We start from the raw sequence: 23,193 nt of genomic DNA on the forward strand, positions 1-23,193 counted from the left end.
ACTGTAAGACCAACTAAGGAAGGGGAAAACACAACTGCTATGTTGGAGGTACCTACAGTTAAATGTCTCTTCAGAAGACCTAAGTTGACAACATCAACAACCACCTCAAGGACAGCAGCCACCACTTCCAAACCCTTCCTTGGTTGCCAGACCTGGGATGGACCCCATACGTGCATTATCCACAAGAGCTCCAGGAGATGGTTACTATCCATATCTCCATTTGTAGAAAAAGGAACTGAGGAATAGCTTCTTGTCCTGTAGTCACATAATAGTAGGTGGTGAGACCACATGGTCAAGGGTCTAACTCCTGAAGGCTGTGTGTCTCTTATTAACTGTTAGGCTGAGTTTTCAGTAAACTTTGTCAGCAAAGAGGATAGGAAAGGCCAGACCTTTCTCAGTCTAATCGGCCTGAAGGTGTTCATTGGAATCTGCTCCAGCTCCATACTCTCTAGGAGAACGTCGATAGTTGTGGGCAGCCTCAGATCACCAAGACAGGAAAGCTACACAAACCCTTATTCAGCCATTTTCAATGTGATCATAAGACAAGTCCCAAGGCTGGGAAAGAGTAACCTGGCAGAGCATACACGGGACCCACAGATAATAGTTTGTCCCAGAGAACAGTTCTGCTCTCAGAAGCATCCTAGCCTCATATTATTCTCTCCCATAGGAGGTTCACAATTGTACCACATACTTTATGTTTCCAAATTATGGAATCTCCCTTTCTGCTTTCACTTTATTGGCAGATCTCATCATATCACTCTTCAAATTCAGAGTCAGTCACTACAGAGTATACCCTTGGGCTCTAACACTAGTCTTTGAATGGAAATGTAATATTATCTACCCAGTCCCTGACCACAGGACCAGTATCCCAACCTCTCAATGTGGTTCAACTTTCTTTGCTTGATAGAACCACAGAACCAGGGGTTAGGGTTGTTCCTATTCTTGGTACTAAGCCCACATTGGCCATATAGTCCTTGTTAAGTGAGATGTCCCACTGTCTTCAAATACAGAGCACACCACACCTGTCTCCAGCCCCCGTGAATGTTCTCAGTCCTCCGACCTTGGCCTTGAAGAACCTAGTACGCCTCTTTTGTTTCTTATACTTTGCCTTTGGGTCAGAACCTCCTCTACAGACAAGCAAAAACCCTTAAGAGGGCGGGTCTGTGTTGCCTGACTTGGTAACAGTGTGGAGAGCCGCTATTGCTTCACGCATAATAAGAATACTCAGACCCTGTGGGATCTGAGCTTCAGTTTCATCTTTTGAACAGGATTTCCTTTCCGGAAAATTCCCATACATGTTTCTCTTCCTTTAATATGGTTAATGGCCAGGGAAAACCACTCAGGTGTCCCAAGTGGAAACTCAGAAACATCTCAACACTCTCTTCCTTACCGTCCGTCCTGTACCCTGCCACCATCCCACGAGGTACTCAGCTCCAAAGGCTATCTCCTCTGATCCACCACCACTATGTTAGTTTAGACCCTAATCAATTCTCTCTGTTGGACCACTGAAGTAGTCTATGACCCCCCCCATGCCTCCAGGGTCTTAATATCATATGCCTCCAGTGAGCTTTCCAATATATCAATCTAATTATTTCACTCCCGACTGCCTACAGAGAAACAGAACGAATTGCTTTCCTAAGAATAGTACTCAAGATCCTTCACAATTTGGTCTCAAGTTTCATTATGCTGTTTACCTCACTATGTGTGGCCCTGGAGGACACACAGAGCTATACACCATGTTCCAATCTTCGTTTTTTAAACTTCTTTGGCTTTGCCCCTGCTGAACCTGTACTGCCCTCCCCCCCGCCTCCCTTACTCCTACCATGAAACTCATTCTTGCTTCTCAATATTCAGTTCCCCTGTAAAACCTCCTACTCCCCCAAAGCCCCCTTTCATTGGGCTCTATGTTGTCATGTCCAATAATCTGTATGCAATACTCATCAGATCTTCTTTATTTCCAGTGTCTGCCTTCCCCATTAGATCCTGGGTCATTGATGGCAGGAGTCCTATCATTGGCCTCTATGTCTCAGCATCTATTATTTATAGAAAATCTTATCTTGGCTTTAATCTATTTTATATTTATCACTCAACTTAGAATACATCAATTTCTCCTTAATAATAATAGCATTAATAACAATAAGAACATCAACTAATATTTAATGACTGCTTCCAAGATGGCAGCCAATATGTTATACACTTTATACATAATAACTTATTTTATACTTGTAATAACCCATAAAGTGTGTTCACATTATCCCCATGTTCAGTTGAGAAAACTATGATTTTGAGAGGCTAAGTAAACTTGTTTCAAAGTTAAAAACATAGTCAATGGTAGAAGAAGGATTTGAAGCCATATGGCCTGGCTCCAGGGTCCAGAGTCTTCCATACTGTGCCTCGCTAAATCAATAAAATGAATTAAAGTGAGTTCTTCCACTCACTTTAGTTTATGCACCTGTTTTCCCAAAATGAATTTTAAAATATTTGAATTATTATTTGAATTAGATTAACTTTGGTCATATACAAGCTCCAGTAAATTTATTAAAAGGCTACCAGGAGAAGGCAAGTTTCGCTGCCAGATTTTGACTGTCATCTGATGTTCTCTTGGCTAACAATAGTCCCCAAACCTCAGCAAGTGTCTCTCAGTCTCTTTCATTGTCAAGCTGTATTTATGTGCCCAATATCCAGTCACTCTTCCTTTACTGAAAATGTCATTTTTTACACTTTGCCATCAAATACAGTTCTTAGAGGAAAGAATTCTCCTCCCCCACTACCCATCCCCTGTCAGCAGGGGGCTCAAAAGAATCAAAACCACATCTAAGACTATTGGAATTCACACAATGAAACTAAGCCCTAGTAATATTTCACTGCTTTTCTGGAGGTGCAAAGTGATAAGAATCAGAATGGATGCTGTGGACTTTAATGGGAAAAGTGAGCCTTTTGTGTTACTTACTTTGCTTTCCCTTCAAGAAAAATCTCAACTCCAGAGCATTCTTTCTGGCCATGGTTAGGCATGGGAGCATCCTGAGATTTTAATATATCTAATAAAATTCACTAAAGAATGGAAGCACAATAGGAAGGGAGGTGTATGATGGTGCACCAGAGATGCGTTTTACTCCAAAAATGGAGCTGGATGCTCACTGAAAATGAGGAACCCGGAGCAAGATGTTCCTGGGCACAGCTGGGAACACCGTTTTCATTTCCATTTGAATACCACAGAGGCAGCACTGTACTTGCTTAAAATTAAAAGGTGCATCAAGAATGCAAAACATCATATCAAATTTTAACCAGGCTTTTTAGTTGCTTTATAATCCTTTACTAGTTTTGTTTGTTTTTGTTTCATTTGGGTATCAAGGATTGAACCCAGGAGTGCTTAACCACTGAGCCACATCCCCAGTCTTTTTTTTTTTTTTGTATTTTATTTAGAGACAGGGTCTCGCTGAGTTGCTTAGGGCCTCACTACATTGCTGAGGCTGATCTTGGGCCAAGAGCCTGAAAATTTCAAGTGATTGGGGAATCTAAGACTGAGGAAGGGGCACTGGCATAGAATGAAGAATACTGGTTAGCCCTGAGATTTTCCCCTGAGATTACAGGCGTGCACCACTGCACCCAGCTAGGAGCACCTATAGTAAACTATGATGTAATCCTTCCTTTTTCTTTTTCACATGTCCTTTTTGCTTCCTATCCCTCTGCTTTCTTCCTGCTCAGCTCCATCTTCTTCTTTCCTTCCCTTCGCCCTTTAGATATCTCCCTTTCTGTTCTTACTGTCTTCTCATCCCATTAACTTATTAATAGGTTATAAATAAGTCCCAGTCTGGGAAGCCTGGCCCTTTTTTGATAGGCACGTTTTACTTTGAGAGCAGAAATCCCCACTGTGCACTGGACACTCCCTATGGCTCCCTGGTGGCTGTTGTTATAAACACAAGGGCCACTGAGTGCAGGACCCAGGACAAGGAGGGTTTATCTCAGAAATTAACAAAGCAATGAGCATGGCAGGACTGAGCTCTGGCACCACTGACAATAAGAAAAATAATAATGCTAACAGTTGCTGCCAGCCTTTCTTAAGAGCTTTCTACGTACTGGGTCCTAAGAGAAACCCTTCACAAATGTTTTCTCACTTAATCCTTACCACCATCCCATGAAGTAGGCTCCCTTGTTGTTCCCTTTGTACTGGGGAGGAAACCGAGACCAAGGCATACTGAGTGGTCCAGGTCACTCAGCCAGTGGGAGGCAGAGCCACATTTCTCAACCCAGGTAGTCTCTCCAGATCACATCTGGGTGTCACTGACCCTTAGCAATCACAGGGTGGCCCTGAGGTCTCAGATTCCAGCTAATGCTGGCATAGAATGAAGAGTACTGGTTAGCCCGTATGGCTGCATATAACCAGATAAGTGAACCAAGGATAGGCAGGGTTGCCACAGACAGAGCCGTGTGGTCACAGGCACACACAGGAGCAGAGAACAGAGTTGGGGCAGGGCAGCCACTTTGGGCCAAGAGCCTGAAAATTTCAAGTGATTGGGGAACCTAAGACCGAGGAAGGGGCGCCAAAGTGGTGATCAGAAGGGGAGGGACAGTGCTTGGAGGTTCCAGAAAGGAGGTGGGGCATCACAGATGCCCAAACCATCAGCCTAGAGTTTGGAGGGAAGGAGCTCAGACCTGGGAGAGGCACTGGCAGATCCAGAGCTCAGAGACAGTATTGGGTACTGGGCTCAGAAAGAAGGACAAGTCCAGTTACCAGGACTGGGACACTGTATCCAGAACAGATGGACAGAAGGTTGCTTGACAGTGAGGGAGAAGGGACTACTGGGATATCACTGAGCAGGGAAGACTTCATCCCATACACCCGTGGCCTCAGCTGGGGTGATGCCACATAGACATGTGGCATCACAAGCTGCATGACAACCTGCCTTCCTTCTAATAATCTCTCAAAAACCCATAGTGTGTAAGTGATCTTTTACACATAAAGATGAGTGGATGCAAGGTGACCCTAAAATAGGTCTCTTTCACACTCTGACTTGCTTGCTTGAACCATTGAGAGAGAGAGAGAGATGCTGCCGGCATGTTTGCATAACCCCGGGGATGCCTTGCGAATGTGCCAGACGTGTCAATATCAGCCATTACATATCGTAACCAAGAAAAGGCAGAAAATAGCCCTTGGAGGCAACAGGGGTGTCCAGGTGTAAAGCAAAGAACACTGTGTTTTATAAGCCCTTCTGCAATGATTGAATTCTATTCTTTTGTGTTATATGTGTGTGTGTGCGTATCTAAAAAAAAAAAATGTATTAAATTTGACTGTCACATTATTAGTCCCACGCTCAATTAAAAAGGAGTAGTGGCATGAGGTGGGGGGGGGGACATAGGAACAATATGCTAACATATGGTTGCAGCTAGAAAACCCAAGGCAATCTAACTAACCCAAGGCAAATACAAGAATTAAAAAAAAGAAAGAAAAATAATAGTAGCCAGGGATCATTTAATGCAGTCATAAAGAGGTTCAAACACCTCTCAGAAATCATTACAATGCAGCGCATGTTAGACTTTATGGGACCAATGGCCATGCTGAGACCTCCGGTTAAGATGAGAGCACCCCACTGCACTGTGTTTAAGGAGGCAGGGAGCCAAGCCATATATTTTAGCAAGATTTTTATCAAGAGGAGCCAAAACTCAAGTGAAAGAAGGCAAGGTTCTCGTGTGCCTTTCCCTCACAGCACTTAAACTATAATAATTTTTTTTTTTTTTTTATAACATGCTCATTAAAACTCCCAACCTGCAGGCGTGTGAGGGCTGGGACCAAGTCTGTTTTGCTCACCCTGGCTGCTCCACGAGGCCAGTGATTTTCACAGAGCTTCTCTTTCCTCAAACCACTTGAGATGTGGGTCCATTCTGTGCTCGGCCAAGAGGAGCTACAGGACTGGCCCGGCATAGGCCCTGGGCTGCCAGAGAGTGGACGGAGGGAGGACACTAGAGCTTGTTCCCAGCCAGGCCTCCGGGATGCTTCACACACGGGAAGCCCAAGAACTTAATCTGGCGCCATCAAGCCTTGGTTCCATCTGGCTGCTGAGATAATGGGAACTAGAAATGTCTGCTTTGACGGCTACTGAGGAGGAAAGCTTACATTTTAGTGGAAAACCTCGGTACTGCCTCAGACTTTAATTGGGGCTTCTTAGGAAATTTGATTGCTGTTCTCTCCAGTTTTCCAGACAGACAGGCCCTGAACAGGTGCAGCAGGAGGAGCTTCAGGACTCTCAGTTCAGTTCACAGCCTGAGTGCCAGGTAGCTCTTGGAAGGGGCAGTCCTGGCCTATCCCAGTAATAGAGAGAGCTTCGGAGGCCACCGTCTGCACCTGCCGGAGAGCTCAGATCCTCAGACAAGCCTGAGGGCCGTTCAGTCCTATGAGGGAGAGTGGCCAGTAGCCTCCACACATGGGCCCCACTCTTGGACTGAGACCACTCAGACACCATGGCCACTACCTGGACTGGACTCCCCTGGGAGGCCTCATCCTCACGCCCTTCCACTCTCTCCTTCCCCTTCCCACTCTCCTGGCCCTCTCTCCCCCCCTTCCTGCTTCTCTCCTTCCCCCTCCTCCCTGACAGCCTATCCCTTCCGTTTCCCCTCCTTAAATAAATGAGTTGAAACCCCTCTTTTGAAAGGGCGAGGGTGACAGGGAGGAGGAGACTGCTCTTCGGGTTCACACATGGGCCTGAGTGGCGGCTTTCAACTTTGCCTTTACCTCCCCACCCAGACAGCAGACCAGGGTGATTGAGATCTTAAAGTTTAGCCAAGTGGCTTCAGAGGAAGAACTCTGTGGGAGCCTCAGCCCAGCAGCCTGACTCCCCGGCTGGGGCCTTCCGCCCACCCAGAGACACATTCTCCTGGGGAGAGGAAGTTCAAGCTTAGGGGGCCTCTCTTGCTCTAGTCCTTCCAGGGGCCTGGGAAGAGCCCCCGCACTTCGTTCCCAGGGTCCTATGTTTTTTTAATCTTTGCAAAAGGAATATATTTTAAACACGGTGGAGTTCAACTGCTGTTTCTTTCCATTATGGCCTCCCCTCCCTCGTCCTCCTCTGCTTAGGGGGCCGTGGGCCCTGAGGGGCTCCAACTCAGGGGAAGCTGGACTGGGACAGCACTTCGTTTGGATTGAATGGCACACATTTGTATGGGCCCTCTATAAGTCACTGCTGGCCATCCCAGGGTAGGAAACGTTTATAGAAATAGTGCATAAAAACTGAATTAAATATGAATGTGTCCTTTGGCACCTGGCACCAGAAGTCTGTGGGCAGTGGAGGAAAAACAAGGTTGGAAATGCACTGAGCCAGAAGAGGTGACAGAGAATTCTTCCAGTCACGGGATGTGTAAAATTCAGTTCTCACTGATGCCCTGTCAAAATGGAAATCCAGAAATACATTCAATAAGGGAGATGTGGAGGGATAAGTGTGCTGCAGGTTGTTTATGGAAAGTGCACGAAATGAAATTGATCAGAAATCTCACACTTTTAGAGCATTACCCTAACAGCGATGCACACTGCAAGCGTGCATAAGGGTGAGGAAGCAAGCTCTAACGTCTCCCCGCTATCAATAATTTTGATCCATATTGCAAGAGGAAGGGATACCTTTCCTTTCTATTCGCCCTAACATAAAATCGTTATCATGTGAAGAAAGTATCAAAGAATAGAAGCAAATATTACAGAGGGATTACTTTACAGGTGTGTCAAACCACTCATTAAAACATTATGTGTGTGTGTGTTTTTCTGAATTTTGAGATGCCTATTTCATTTACCAGCTTTTTTTTTAATGTGTAGTTTTTCAGTAATTTATTTTCTCTTTCTAAAAAGTCACTTTTGTTTCCAATTTGTATTTGTATTTTTGTATTCCTTTCCTTGAAGAAAGCCCCCCAATTTGTATAAGCCTCAGCCCCCACAACCTGGATCCTCCCTATGGGAAGCTTCATTGAACATCTGGACAAAGATATGATTTTCTGTCTCGGGAACCCTGCTCTAGATGGGGCACCCACAGTCCCAGGAGAGTTTGTTCAGTGGGTTCTATTGTGGTACAATGTTGTCTCCCCTCCTGGATCCCTGTTTCAGAGCTATCGAGGTCTTTTGTTCCAATGGCTCCCATCCCAGGCTCTCAGGGTCTCTGTTCTTGTTAGGAAGGACAGGAGCAAGAAATTGGCGTTGATGCTCAATCTCTCCAGCTGTGCTGAGGCCCAGCTATGCACATTCTCATTTGACATCAATCTATTTGAGGGTCTTCTGATGGAGGGAAGGTAGGATGGTTTTCTGCCAAGTCTTTTTTCAGATTTGCAGGTGATCTTATGCACAAGGTGATCTCGTGCTTTCTGTAGCAGGGCATTTACCAGTTTTCTGCTTTCTTTAACAGAGTTGGTGTGGACCTGGACGAAAATCTGAAGGAGGAGCCCTCCTCATATCAGGCAAGTTAAACAAGCTAATGTATAGTACTTAGAGATATGAGATGTTCTGTTTCATGGACTATTCCAGGTTTGTCCAACATGGAACCAAGAGGCTCATTCTAAACAGGGCTGCCTCTGTGAATAAAATAAATCAAATACAACAGAATGCACAGGAATTCAGGGTGTTTACCATTTTTAGCGTGCCAAGGCTCAGCACTAGCATGAACTTACAGCCTCTCTGTGGCAGCAGGAAGCCTGAAAACTAAAATGTAGGAACCAGACCATGGCCCTTAAAATGAGGCACCCTATGATTCAAATCCCTGCCCAGCAACTTGCTAGTTTAGTGATCTCAGTGAATTTACTCAAAACCTATCCGGTTCATGTTGAGCACACAACAAATAGACCTGTTCCTCCCACATGGCTTCTCATTAATCAGGTATAAGTTACAGAAATACTGAAACAGGCAGGAGCCTGCAAAACTATCTAGGTGATCCATTCCTGACTTAACTGAGCAATGATTATTATCTACAGAGACCTAAACATCTTTTCAGAAAATTGTTCAGAACGATGTGCTATTCCCTCGAGGAGAGAAAAGTTATTCTCCAGACTCTGGATTTGAAACTGATAATGTTAGTGTTGCATTAGCCATATTTACCTGGATGCTTAAAACAGATGAACAAATGTGTGGAAATGTTATACCTTTTGCTGCAATTGGAAGTAAGCAGATGTTGTTGGGATAATGTTGTCAGTATGTGATGTTGCTAATGAATCACGTTATGATCATATGTGAATTTGAGGACAAGCTACCTTGCTTTGTTTCACGGGGGTTTTTCCCCACAATACAGCTAATGAGGCACAGCTCCTTGGTGTTTATGAGCAGGAAGCTGCTTTCCTGGTTCACACGGGTAGAAAGAAGGAAGGAACCTGTGCACTGCAGAAAAGGCTGAGAAAATAAGTTGCCCTGAACCTGACTCTCAAGTGCTTGGACTTTGTTGTCTCCTGTGTTACAAGGCCGGGCTGTGCTGTTTTCAGATCTCATTGCCCAGGATGTACAACTAACTGCAGGGCTGAGCCCAGCAGGGGTGCCCAAAGCACTGGGATTGGGTCCAGGTTGGTGACCTTAAGAAGGAGATCAAAGCCCATCTCCAGGCCTGGCAGCAAGTAAGGTCCGGTAGTGGCTGAATTTTGAAAAACATTTTCATCTTGTACAGGTCAAATAATCTATTCCCCTGCCTTCAAGCAAAACTTTCATCTAAATCTTGTTATTCTCATACACCTTTTTCTTTAAAAGAATAAGAAAATTCTTTGTCTTCCTCTAAGTGCCTCAAACTTTGTAAAATCACATATAATTATTGGTAAAATTTCCTGCTAGCCTAACACCTTCCTATTACATTTTGAAATATTTTATTTTAGTTCATTCATGTGATGCTTTAAAAACAAAGTTCTCCATTGTTAATTCAGTAATAACTCTTCTCTGAAGATATTTCAGCATTGAAAGGTATTATTTTCTTGTTGTTGTTAGAGAAATAGGGCAATAGAATCTAGAACCGTGAACACTATGGGTTATTTGCATCTTAGACAAAGTTTTTACAGTTTGAGTCTCAGTTTCCCTGTCTGCACAATATGAATGATAACAATGCCCACCTCTCCAGACTATTATAACAATCAGGGGAAATTATGTTTATGAAAACTACCCAATTTAATTAAGCTAAATCCATTTCATTTCATAAAAGATTTGAGGGAATTTTACCACTGCATATTACTAAATAATAGTAACATATTTATAAAGAATTTTAGATTTCAGTTAATAATAATAATAATGAAAGAATAATAAAGAAAACCAAACCCAGAGAGGGTATGGAGAATCAGGAATAAGCAAATTGAAGGGCCAATATCCTTGCTGTCATGGATCTGTAAGTGAGCTTTCGGGTAGCCAAAGAAGGCAGAAAGGAAATTATCAGTAACATACTAAATTCTCATCATTAGAGGGGAAAAAAATCATACTGCCTCTTCTAGTGGTACCAAACTTCACAGGTCACTATGTTTTAAAAGACATTCCTCACTTGGAGCCCCTTGCAAAGGACACAGTGAACTATCTCAGAGTGAAGTAACTGATATTATAATTTACCAGGTTCCCACTAAACTGCTGCTGCTTACAAACAACTTTGCTTTTAAGAAGCAGCCTCTGTGTGTCTGTGTTCACCATAATGTGTCACTGCCAAGGTCATTAGGTTTCAGAAAGATGTTTTGTCCACATGTGGGGATAACTGGTCAGTGTCAAGTACAGGAAAGGGTGGGCTCATACCCAAAGTAACAAACAATGGTATTTATGCAGCTGTCAATCAACCTGGACAGAGTTGGGTTTGAATATTTTTATTAGTGCATTATACATAAATGGACGACAGGAAAATGAGAGTTTATGGGGTCTGAACAGACAATTTGGGAAAACAAACAAACAAACAAACAACAACAAAAAAAAACATCAGTCCTGGAGAGGATGTTGGAAAAACGTATGCTGCATGGTTGGTAGACTGCAAATCAGTACAACCACTTTGAAAAGAAGTATAGATGTTCTTCAAAAGACTAGTAATGGAACCACTATGAGACTCAGTTATCCCAGTGGATAAGCATATACTAGTCATATTACTAGTTGTGAAGCATATACTAGTCATATTACTAGTTGTGTGTGTGTGTTTGTGTGTGTGTGTGTGTGTGTGTAGTTTGCTCCATTTCAATCATTAGTACTTCCACTTTTCCCTCCCCTCTTGTCTCCCCATGATTCCCTTCATCTACTCTATTGCTCTTTCTTCCATTTATTTATTATTTTTTATTGGTGCTTTATAAATACACACAAAAGTGGAATTCACTGTGATATATTCATATGTGCATGTAGCATAATTTGGTCAATGTCATTCCACAGTTCCCTCTCCCACCTCACCTTCCTTCCCCTCAATCCCTTTCTTCTACTCCACTCTTCTCCTTTCTATTTTCATAGGATCCTCTCTCTTTTTTTATTTTTTTACTTCCATTTCTCTCTAGCTTCTGCATATGAGAGGGAACATTTGATCCTTGACTTTTTTTTTATTTCACTTAGCATGATGTTCTCCAGTTCCACCCATTTATCAGAAAATGACATACACAATTTTATTCTAATTTATGGATGAGTGAAAACTCCATTGTGTATATATACTACATTTTCCTTATCCAATCCTCTGTTGACAGGCACCTGGGCTGGTTCCAGAACTTAGCTGAATTGTGTTTCTGTAAACATTGGTATGCATGCATCACTAGAGCATGCTGATTTCAGTTCTTTTGGATAAATACAAAAGAGTGGGATAGCTGGGTCATATGGTTGTTCCATTACTAGTCTTTTGAGGAATTTCCATACTGCTTCCCAAAGTGGTTGCACAAATTTGCAGCCTACAAACCATGCCTGAGTGTACCTTTTTCCAATATCCCCTCCAGGACTGGTTTTATTTTTCCAAATTGTCTGTCCAGACCCCATCTGCCCTCATTTGCCTGTCACTTACTTATTATCAGCACCACTGGTTCTGTTGGACCCCAGAACATAACCCTAATTCTTAAGAATGCATGTTTCCACTTGATTTGCATTTATTAAACTAGGTTTGCATTAACCAGGAAACTAATCTTTGTACTCATCAAAGGCTATTCTTTGTTCTTAAAAAACAATCCTATTCTCTTCTTGTTGTTGTTCTTTTTAGTTATACATGACAGTAGAATGTATTTTGACATGTCATACATACAAGGTCCTATTCTTAACTAACCAAAAGCTAAATCTTTCACAAATAGTTATGACCATTACTGACTGTGCATGCTCAAGATCAAGAGTAAACATGCATAATTACCTGTGCCTATTTGTTGAGGGCCACGGCACCTATTCTTGTTCCGCTTGTGGAAAGTGAAATAAATAACCTTTGGGATCTAAACTTGTGATATTTTAACATAGTTCTAAGCACCTTTCATGTATTGCTTCACTTGGTTTCCAAGATACCCCCCAAGTGGGTGCCATTATTGTCCTCATCTTACACATAAGGAGATCGTGCACAGAGCATGACCTGACCAAGGGCACACAGAAGGCAGAAGTGAAGTCTGAGCAGACAAGTCGGCTCCAGAATTTCCACTCTTCGCAAGTGCACATCATTCATTCCCGCCCCTAATTCATTCCACTCACTGTCAGGTCCTAATCCAGGCGTGAACAGGATTTGGCAGTTGTCATTTCAAAAGTCTTCTCCCTTGCAGAATTTCTATTCTAATGAGGGACACTGGTGAGAAAGGTAAACAGCTATGTAGTTTAGGTTCAGGGGAGGACAACACAGAGCAGTGGAGATGGAGAATGGAGGGGAGGCTGTTGGCAAGGGAGGGTGGGCCTCTCTGAGAAGGTGGCATTTGATCAGAGAGCTGAATGATGTGCAGAAGCAAGCCATGTAAGATCTGGGGCACCAGACAGAGACCCTGGAGTCACAATAGGTTAGTGGGCTCAAAAGCAGCAAGAAGGCCAGTATGGTTGGAACTGAGTAAACATGGCAGGAGCAGATAGAGATGAAGTGGGAGACATGGACAGGAGCCAGCTCCCGTGTCAAGGTGGTGAGCCTGATTTTATTCTACATGTGGTGGGCACCCTTGGCAATTTAGAGCTTGAAAGTAGTAGAACTAATCCTTTGCAAAATTTTGTTTTTCTTCCCACTTCACTGTCCACTGTTACGATAAAGCTAACTTTCATCATTTCTAACATAATGTCATTTTTTAGAACAGTGATTGTTTCTCTGTGATTTTTCCTCATGTTGACTTCCAATTTTCTTTTGCTTCCCATAATCCCTTCATTGAAATTCTGGCTTGGGTTGTCCTCCGTGTGTGTGTGTGTGTGTGTGTTTGTATAAGCTTGGTGGATCAGTTCTGGTCACTGCTGCGCAAGGAAGTCAGAACAGAGCTCAGAAAGGTCCAGCGAAAGGAAACCGAAATTGCTGAGAGGGGGGTACAGCTACCAGAGGGATGGGGATTAAAGGACCAGGATTTCTCCAACAGAAAGATGAGGGCTCAAAAGGGACACAATGAAGTATCTGTCAAAATATGATGAATAAGGCAAGCAAGGGTTGATTGGCCAACCCCCAGAGAACCTTCACCTAGATTACCTCTGAGACTGGGAGGCCAGATAAAGAGGCCAGATAAAGGCACTAACAGTGACTACTCAGGGCCATCCAGAGGTGCAAGGGCTACAAATATAAGCAGGTTCAGGAGGAGAAGAGATTCATTACCAGAAGGTGGGGTCAGCTGGGCCATCAAGTAAAATTTCCTTTTTCATTGCCAACATTTTTTTTAAAAGTCCTAATAATTTATAGAGAAAAGAATAATTCAGCTTACTTATCCATGCCACACATTGAACAATTATCAGAATATTGAAATTAGTGGTATTTTGATAAAAGCCAAAATGAATATTTCAGAGCAAATACTTTGGGTTTTCCTTTGCTAAAGTTGAGTTATTTTGAGCTATATTTATTTATGGCTTATACATTCAAAAGCATCCCCCTACTAATTTTTCACTATATAGGACCAAATTCCATACATTTATCTTACCAGTAGATTCTACTATTCCATGTTCTAAAAAGCAAGACTAACCAAGAAGAAGAGCAAATCAAGGAAGGTGGCAGCTATATCTTAGTGAGCCCTTTCTATATATTTTACATATAAGATTAAAATGACCTCATCTTTACCTTGACCAATCGAGACTACTGGAGCCTATTTTATAAAGGATGAAATTGAAGCTTAAAAGAGGAACCTTCCAAAGATAACAAACCACAGATGTTTGGAGCCAGGACTAAAAGCCAAAGCTTAGTTACCCTCACAGTCCCCTTGTTACATGCCCTCCATGGGCAAGCATCCGGTCCATAATGCTGATCTCTTCTTGTTCCAGTCAATTTTGACATCACTATGACCAAAGACCTGACAAAAACAATTTTAGGAGAGAAAGTTTATTTAGGACTCACAGTTTCAGAGGTCTCGGTGCATAAATAGCCGACTCCATAGCTCTGGGCCCAAGGTGAGACAGAACATCATGGCAAGAGGACTTGGAGGTAGAAAGCAGCTCAGGACATGGCAGAGTTCCACTTGCCAGGGAAAAAATATATACCCCAAAGGCATGACCCCAGTGGCCCACCTCCTCCAGCCATACCCTACCTTCCTAGAGTTACCACCCAGTTAATCCATTCAAGTGGATTGATGTGCTGATTAGATTAAGGCTCTCATAACCCAATTGTTTCACCTCTAATTTTCTTACATTGTCTCACACACAAACATCACAGCTCAACCTTAACACCCTTCTTCCCAATAAGGTAACATTTAAGCAATCACTTTTCCTTTTACTCTCCCTGTTACTCCTGGGCAGCCTACTGAGAAAACCAAGAGTATTCTCATCTCCATGGACTGGAGCATATTCCTGGTCCTCTGCTCTGATTACCTCAATGTGGAGTCCTTCCTTTCACCCTCTATTCAGTTGAGGGCATTAGTCCATCATCTAGGATGTACCTAAAACAGTGTGTCCATGCTTCATTTACAGTGGAACTGTTGCCTTGCAGTAGGAGGGATCCTAATTCCATGGTCCTCTTCTTGCTACTTCCTCCAGGCAAGAGCTGAGCAGCTAGCCAGTCTAAATTCTTGTTCATGCAGATATCTAAGGGAAGAACGTTTCAGACAGTACAAAGTCCCCCAGGAAGGAATATTCCCAACCTGTGTGACAAATAGCAAAGATGCCAGTATAGCGAGAGAAAGCCGCAGGGAGCAATACAGGATATGAATCAGAGATGTAGGCAGAAGCCAGATTGTATCTGTTACCCATTGCCACATCAGTGCTGCATAACAAACACACAAAATCTAGGAGGCATGCAACAATAAGCGATATTTATACCACAAGTGCGTGGAATTCGGCTGCTCTAGTTTGGACTCATTTTATGTGTCATGGTCAACCAAGGATTGGCTAGTTAACTCTACCCGTGTTAGCTGGGCTTGCTCACATATCTGGAGTTGGATGGCTGTTGGCTGGTCCAGGAGAGCCTTAACTGGGGTGAGTTAGGAGACTGGGCTGTGTTTCACATAATTCTCATCTCCTCTAAAGATGAATGAGCAACCCTGAGCATGTCTTTCTCCTGGAAAAGACAGAGGGCAAGAATGTCAGCAAAAACAAGCAAGGTTTCTTGAGGCTCAGAACTGATACATGGGCACTCCTGCTACCCTCTATTGATCAAAGAAAGTTACAAGGCCATCCCAGAAAACAGGTATATAAATAGACAACTCCTTTTTGGCCAAAGCACTGCCAAGTTACAAGGAAAAGAACACAGATACAGGGAGGGATGAAAAATTGGGACCTCTAAAGCAATTGATCTACCCTATAGATCATGTGGGCTAAGGTAAAGTGTTTGGACCTTATAGTAATCTGTAAAATTTCAGTCTTTGGAAATGGATTGAGGTTTTTTCCGAAAGTTCAAATTGGTCTATCTCAGTAAACATTTTATATGTAGTTGGAAAAAACGTGTATTCTGGCAATGGTTTGAATACTACCCCCAAACAACTGCACAATATAGTTGTGATATTCAATAAGCGCAATTGTGTCCAGTGGATTCTTTTCTTTTCTTTTTAGTTTATTTATTTATTATAGTTGCTGATGGACTTTTATTTTATTTATTTGTTTGTTTGTTTATTCGTTTATATATGATGCTGAAAATTAAACCCAGTGGCTCACACATGCCAGGCAAGTGCTCTACCACTGAACCACAAACCCATCCCCTTTAGTTTATTTATCATTTATTGATAACATTTCCAGCTGTAATGAGGTGTTCCTATCTCTCCTATTTAGTCCTGTCAGATATTGCTTCATTTACTGCAACATTTTTTCACAGGTTTTAGAATTGTGTTTTGATGGTGAGTTTCTTTCAACGCTTGGGAAATTGTATTCTGTTGTTTTCTAGTCTCCATTTTTTTTTTTCCTGATGAAAAGTCAGTAGGATTTTTGTTTTATTTCTCTGAATACAATATGACCTGTTTTTAATCTGATTTCTTTTTAAGATTTTTCCCCTTTATCTTTAGGTTTAGAAGTTTGACTCCGACGTCAGCTTTGCTTTGCTTTGAATTTTTCCTAATTCAGATTTACTGAGTTTCTCAGGTCTTCAGGTTGATATTTAAATCAGATTTGGGGACTATTCTAGGGTTGTTTCCTTAAGCATGTTTGTTTTCTATGGTCTCTCTGCTGTCCCCCTCGCGTTCCAGTTATGTCTGCGTTAGGCTACTTCATGCTAATTTCTCACATCAGTTAGACACGCTTTTCTATTCTTTTCACCTTATTTTTCTGTGTTCTGCAAATTGAAGAATGTAATTTTTATTGTTCTCTTTTCAATAAAAATTTGTTACCACTTTGTTCTGCCCTTAAACCAATATAAGTAGGTTTCTCTTTCCAGATGGTACACTTTGGGGTTCTAGAATTTCTTTCTTTCTTTCTTTCTTTCTTTTTTAATATATAGTCCTCGTGTTTCTGAGCTCTTTAACTGTGTGCTCATTGCTTCCATCTTTCTTTTCAAATTCTTTGCATATTTTACAGCTATTTTAAAAGCCTCTGCCTGTTTATTCTGATATCTGAGTCATTTCAAGCTTTGTTTCTACAGATTGCCTTTGATTTTTTGTCTGTAGCTCATGCTTTCCCACTCTCCCCCATGTCTCGTAGTTTTGTGATATGCTGAGCATTATGAATTTTACACTATTGGGAATCTAAATTGTTCTATAAGGGGTGTTGGATGTTATCTGGTCAGGCAGTTAGTTTTATAAGTTGTGGTTTTGTACTTGTTTTGACTATTTTCATTTTGCTTAGTTTTAGGGGTTGGTCATTATTCTAGAACATTGTCCTTATTCCTAAAACATATTTCGACTGAAGCCTCAAACTAAATACCTGACTTTCTATTTTGGCTGGGCTAACCTCCAACGTCTTCCAGCACAGTGTGATCTTAATCTCTCCGTTTATTTCTCAACTTCACGACAGCTGCTCTCTGCAAGGCTTTTGTGGACCTCACCCTGTGCACAGGTTGGTCCTCAGCCAAGGACCTGAGGGAACATCTACACAGGCGTCTGGTGCCCTGTCTGCTAGGTTCCCTTGTCTCTGAGCCACTGCCTTAAAAATCCAGCCACTTGGGCAACATCTAAACTCCCATCTCTAGATCCTCAGCTCAAAAAAAAAAACCCTGCTCTTCTCTGCTTGGACCTTACTTCCTTGCACTTCAATTGGGAAGGAACCTGTAGGCAGAAAATAAAGGATAATATAGAGCTCACTCATTTGTCCCCTTTCCACAAGGATCACAATCTTTTGCTGCCTGCTATCCAATACCTGAATCCTACCATGTTTAAGATGCTGCTTAGTCTACCATAGCCAGCCACTGTATATTTTGAAAGTGATTTTTGAAGCGGTTTTATAGGGTAAGAATTTGTTGTGTTTGGGTTTGCTTTCTGATGCATATAGCATACAAGACTAAATGTGAGACTCTTATTTATTATTTACTATGGTGGTTGTGTTTCTAGGAGCTGTTATTAGGAGATGGCAGGCACCTGGAGACCCAAGGTGCATTTTCCATTAGTGTGTGTGCATGTGTATGTGAGAACTATCACACTTATTAAATCATGATGCAAATCAGGCATTAGATAATAGTACTGCAAAGCAGGTTCAGTGAGATGGTAGGAACTTCTCTTGTCTATACTCCATGATTTTTTATCTTTATCTTCAATCTTCAGTCTGTAACATCAGCATGTTGGACCCAGAATTAATTTTTACATACTTTCAAAGAGGAACACAGAAGACCACAAACAATTTCCTTAGTGAAAATACTGTAAAAATGTAAGCATCACCATTTTATTACCTTTCCCCAATTCCTATTCCATTACCTTCTATATGTAGAACTCACAATCCCAATATATAGTTGTAAGTTTCCTATAGTTATATAGTGGCTTGAAACAATGAACATTTGTATCTCAAATTTTTTATGGATCAGGAATTTGAAAATGACTTAGCCAACTGAAAATTCACCTTGAATAAGAATCTCAGGGTCCACTTTATGGTTGCAGTCAAGATGTAAGCTAGAGTTACCATCATTGGAAGATGACTGGACCTGGAGAACCCACTTCCATGTTGGCAGGAAGCCTCAGACTCAGTGGCAATGCATGGATGTTGCCACAGAGCTGCTTGACTGTCCTCACAACATGGCAGCCAAATTCCCACAGAGCAAGTGGTACAAGAGAAACAGCAAGGAGGAAGTCACAATGCATTATAGTAGACTAGAATGTATGTTGACACATCATACATAGATGGAGTATAACTTCTCATTCTTCTGATTGTACATGATGTAGAATCACACCAATCAGATAGTCACATATGCACATAGGGTAATAATGTCCAATTCATTATAATCCAAAGTGCCTCTATTCTTCCCAAGCTTCACCCCATCCCCCTTGTTGTTAATTAGTATCAGAGAAAATATTTGGCCTTTGGTTTTTGGGGATTGGCTTATTTCACTTAGCATGATATTCTCCAGCTCCATCCATTTACTGGCAAATGCCATAATTTCATTCTTCTTTAAGGCTGAGTAATATTCTATTGTGTGTGTGTGTGTGTGTGTGTGTGTGTGTGTGTGTGTATATATATATATATATATATATATATATATATCATATTTTGCTTATCCATTTATCTGTTGAAGGACATCTAGGTTGGTTCCATACCTTAACTATTGTGAATTGTGCTTCTATGAACATTGATCTAGCTGTATCACTGTAGTATGCTGATTTTTAGTTCTTTGGATATAAACCGAGTAGGATAGCTGGGTCAAAAGGTGGTTCCATTCCAAGTTTTTTGAAGAATCTTCATACTGCTTTCCGTAGTGGTTGCACCAATTTGCAGTCCCACCAGCAAAGTCACAAAATTTTTATGACCTAAGTCTTGATATGATATATTGTTATATCTGCCATATTTTATTCATTAGAAATGAATCATTAAGTAAAGCCCACATTCCATATAAAGGAAAATCACCCTCTATCTTTTAAAGAGAGAAGAATCAAAGGATTTGTATATACGTGTTTTAAAACCACCATACTATTATGTTCTCCCAAACCAATTCATTTTCCCTTGAATTATCTTAGATCTACTACACAGACCAAATCATCTAGAGCAGGCTCTTTCTTTGTAGTTTAACCACAAGCTTAGCCCACCTAGTAGTGTGGACTATCTGTGGGAAGATACCTGTGACATCTTAACAGTTTTATATATGCTTGGCTGATTGTCTCCTTTATGTTCTCCTTCTTACACATGCATTTTCTGATTCTGTCTTTTTGAGAACATTTATGAATTTATCTGGGTACAGGAAAGGTTAAAACATTTGTATAAAAAGTGCTTTCTATGTTGAACATTAAGAATCCATGATTTGACTTTTTAAGAAATTCCTCTTTGCCCTTCAATTATACTATGGTTCCTCTTCAGAATCCAGAAATTTTTCCCTTTAATGGCCCAGAATCTGGTTCTCTCCATGGTAATTAGAAAATTATGGCAATGAACTTGAAATTATTATATAAATACACTCCACATTGGACGGAGATGGTAAAGTGAAAGTACTATGGACTCCATTCCCACATCACACATACTACCCAAGTGCTTGGGAATCCAGAAGGAGCTCTGTGGGTTTGTTATGATAGTCATTTGCCTTTGCTATCATTCGACTCAACTTTCACCGACTTTAATATTAAATATGAAATCTGGAGGAATATAAAGGAAAATCCTGCCTTTCGCCCATAATCCCTTGTATCCCCCAGAGATAACGAGCAAACCCCATGTGATTACCTTAGAGCAGGGTTCATCCAGCTCACTCAGCAAGGGCCCCCTATTTGAATACTGACAGAGGAATGTATTTACATTTGCTTCGTTCTTTTCATTAAAATTAATGCAACAAACCATCCCTTCTTGCTTCAGTGTCTGGTTTTCACAAACTTCTGGCAAGAGCCCTTAGTTTACTCTCAGGGGTTCAAATAAGTCCAAAATAAAGAGTACCATTATAATTTTCCTTCTCTGGGGGCTGCTAAGCATGAGGTGGGTCATTAAAAAGAAAACCAGCCCCTTTCTACTGTGCCCAGTCATTTCCCAATCGCTGGTCCCAATCTCTGATTTAAGGGGAAATAAAGAAAGATATCCAATGGCCCAGTCATTTTTAAATGTTTCCAGAAATAGAGGAGAATAAAGGAGCCAGAAATCCCACATATATCATTGATTGATTGATTGATTCTTAGAAATATCAAGGCAAATAAAAGTTGAGATTCAACACAGTTGAATTTACAGTTTCCATCTCCAGCTTCCATTTACAGCTACAAAACAGAGTTGGTAAGTGTACTATTATTACTAAATGGAGGAAGTGTCCAGATTTCTGTTTGCCCCACCGTGCACATCACTCTCCCTCTGGACTAAAGGAACCTCACAGAGAAGAAATATTAGTGATAAAGGAAAATACCACCAAGTTCCAGATTCTTCTGGTCACTGCTCACATCCATTTGTCCTTGAGGTGTGAGCTGATCTCTACTTCAGAATAATCCAGATAGATTGAAGCCACCTGCTGTCCTCTGCCCATCTGGACCCTCCCGGGGAACCTGCTCTCTGTGCTGCCTCATCAGATAACTTCCTTGTCCACAGGGCCGCAAAGCATGGCCTTCCTTTGGCACATTTATCTTCAACCCCCAGTGCACAAGCTGGGTACACACTAGACTAACTCATTTATTTCTACTCATTTATTGATGGCCTTTCATAACCAAGTTATTAAGTCATCAATAACTTCAGAGAAATAAATGAATGGATCCAGAACTGGGCCAACAGATATTTAAGACATACACTGAAAATTTTAACTAGGATCAGCAGAAAAGTCAACCCTGGGTCATCAGTGGAATTTCCCCCACCTGAGAAAAGCTCTTTCTCCATCTTTTCTTCTAATTGGAACCCAGTATATTTCTTTACAAAGTAGTGAAATGAATGGCTTCTCCAGTCACCCAAGTAAAGATGTGAGGGCACATGGCTGTTCCATCTCAGTCTCCAAGAGCACAGCACTATCCTGACCTCATCTTCCTTCGAACTTTTGCCCCACTTTGAGCCCCGCTGACACTTGGAGCTCCATTTAGAAGGGAGGAATCTTGGCTGCTGAGAGGCATGACAGGTTTGCTTGGAAAGCTTTGCACTCCCCAGTTGCCTGGGTTTGGTCATCTGTAAAACAGGAATAATAACAGAACATCCTTTACCATATTATTGTAAGAATCTGAAGAGTTAACATACCCAAAGCACTTAGAATACCACCTGGCTAATGGTAAGTATTCAAGAAGTGTTACCTTGTCCAGCACGGTGGTACACACCACTCCAGTAATCCCAGAGATTCAGGGGGCCAAGGCAGGAGGATTGCAAGTTCTAGGCCAGCCTGATCAACTTAGCAAGACCTTGTCTCAAATTTTAAAAAATAAAAGGAACTTGGTATATGGCTCGGTGGTAGAGTACCCCTGGGTTCAATCCACAGTATCAGAAAAAAATTTATAAATAAATGAATATATATATACACACAAACATACACACATACATACACATACATAATATTATATATATATATACACTCTGTGTGTGTGTTTGTGTGTGTGTGTGTGTGTGTATATATATATATATTATTTCTAAATGATTTTAGGAAGTTAGAGACCAACCCAATTTTCCCAATTCATTTTACAGACAAGGAAACTGCAGCCCTGTGAGTTAAATCAGCTGATTAAAAATGCCTGTGCTTTACAACATTTAAAGCCTGAGTGAGATGCTGCAGAAAAGACATCGTCTTTGGAAGCCGGTGGTTCTAGACAGCAATTCCAGCTGTGTTACTTTTATCCCTATGACTTGGAGCTGACTTCTCTTCTCCCAGCTCCCAGGCTCCTCCTGTGCAAATAGTTCTAACACACCCCACCTTGACAGGTTGTGGTGAGAACTGAAAAGTAATGAATGAAAAAAATTAGTGGCTGGATAATGTCCCTAGCTTGCTAACTAGTGTTGATGAGCGCTCAATAGCTGGAGACTGCATTATTGTCCAAGTCACTCAGCTGAGCAACTGCAGGGGGTGGAGCTAGAATGCGGGGCTCCTGACTGCCAGGAGACTTCACCGCTCAGCACCCCCCTTACAGCAAAACAAACAAAAAGGAAATTTGCTGGCATTCCTTTTTATCAGTTTTATTCAAATCTTGAATCTTGTCATCAGTAGACATTATCAGCTGTCAAAAAATCACCCTTGCCTGTTGATAAACAACACTCTGTAAGTCCTTATTTGTCTTAAACAAAAGAAAAAATAGGCAGGGGGTGGGAGGTAGTTCCCACTGTCATCCCAGAGCTTTTCTAACTAGTTTGGTTCACTGTGAGGAGATTTGTTCTGCCAGTGGCTGAAATTCAACATGCAGTTGGGGGATGGTGGCCCAGAAATAAGTTACAGATGTTGCAAGATGATGAAGAAAATCTATGTGCGGCAGTCATTTTGCAAATTCCACACCTTTGGTGGGAAAGAAATAGAGATAGGTGCAGGGAAAGAGGAAGGGATATCCAGACACAGGGGTTTCCTTTTGGGAGGGAATATGAATGCATTCTAACTTTAGATAGAAAGGCATGACATTTTAGCTCTATCAAAATTTTAAAAAATAATAAGACTAATAATTGGTGTCCCACAGTGAGAAATGGAAACATGGAATTGATTTCATGTC

At 41.6% G+C, this 23,193-nt stretch overlaps 1 protein-coding gene across 1 annotated transcript in view; it reads left to right on the top strand.

The window, feature by feature from the left end:
• Slc9a9 (solute carrier family 9 member A9) overlaps positions 1–23,193 on the top strand; it is a 537,107-nt gene that overhangs the window by 417,191 nt on the left and 96,723 nt on the right. The window contains exon 13 of the mRNA XM_076867799.2: positions 8,373–8,423. Within this exon, the coding sequence (XP_076723914.1) occupies positions 8,373–8,423 (51 nt within the window). The remainder of the gene's footprint in view (positions 1–8,372; positions 8,424–23,193) is intronic.

The sequence above is a fragment of the Callospermophilus lateralis genome, chromosome 10 (assembly GCF_048772815.1).
Source record: "Callospermophilus lateralis isolate mCalLat2 chromosome 10, mCalLat2.hap1, whole genome shotgun sequence".
Lineage (NCBI taxonomy): Eukaryota > Metazoa > Chordata > Mammalia > Rodentia > Sciuridae > Callospermophilus > Callospermophilus lateralis.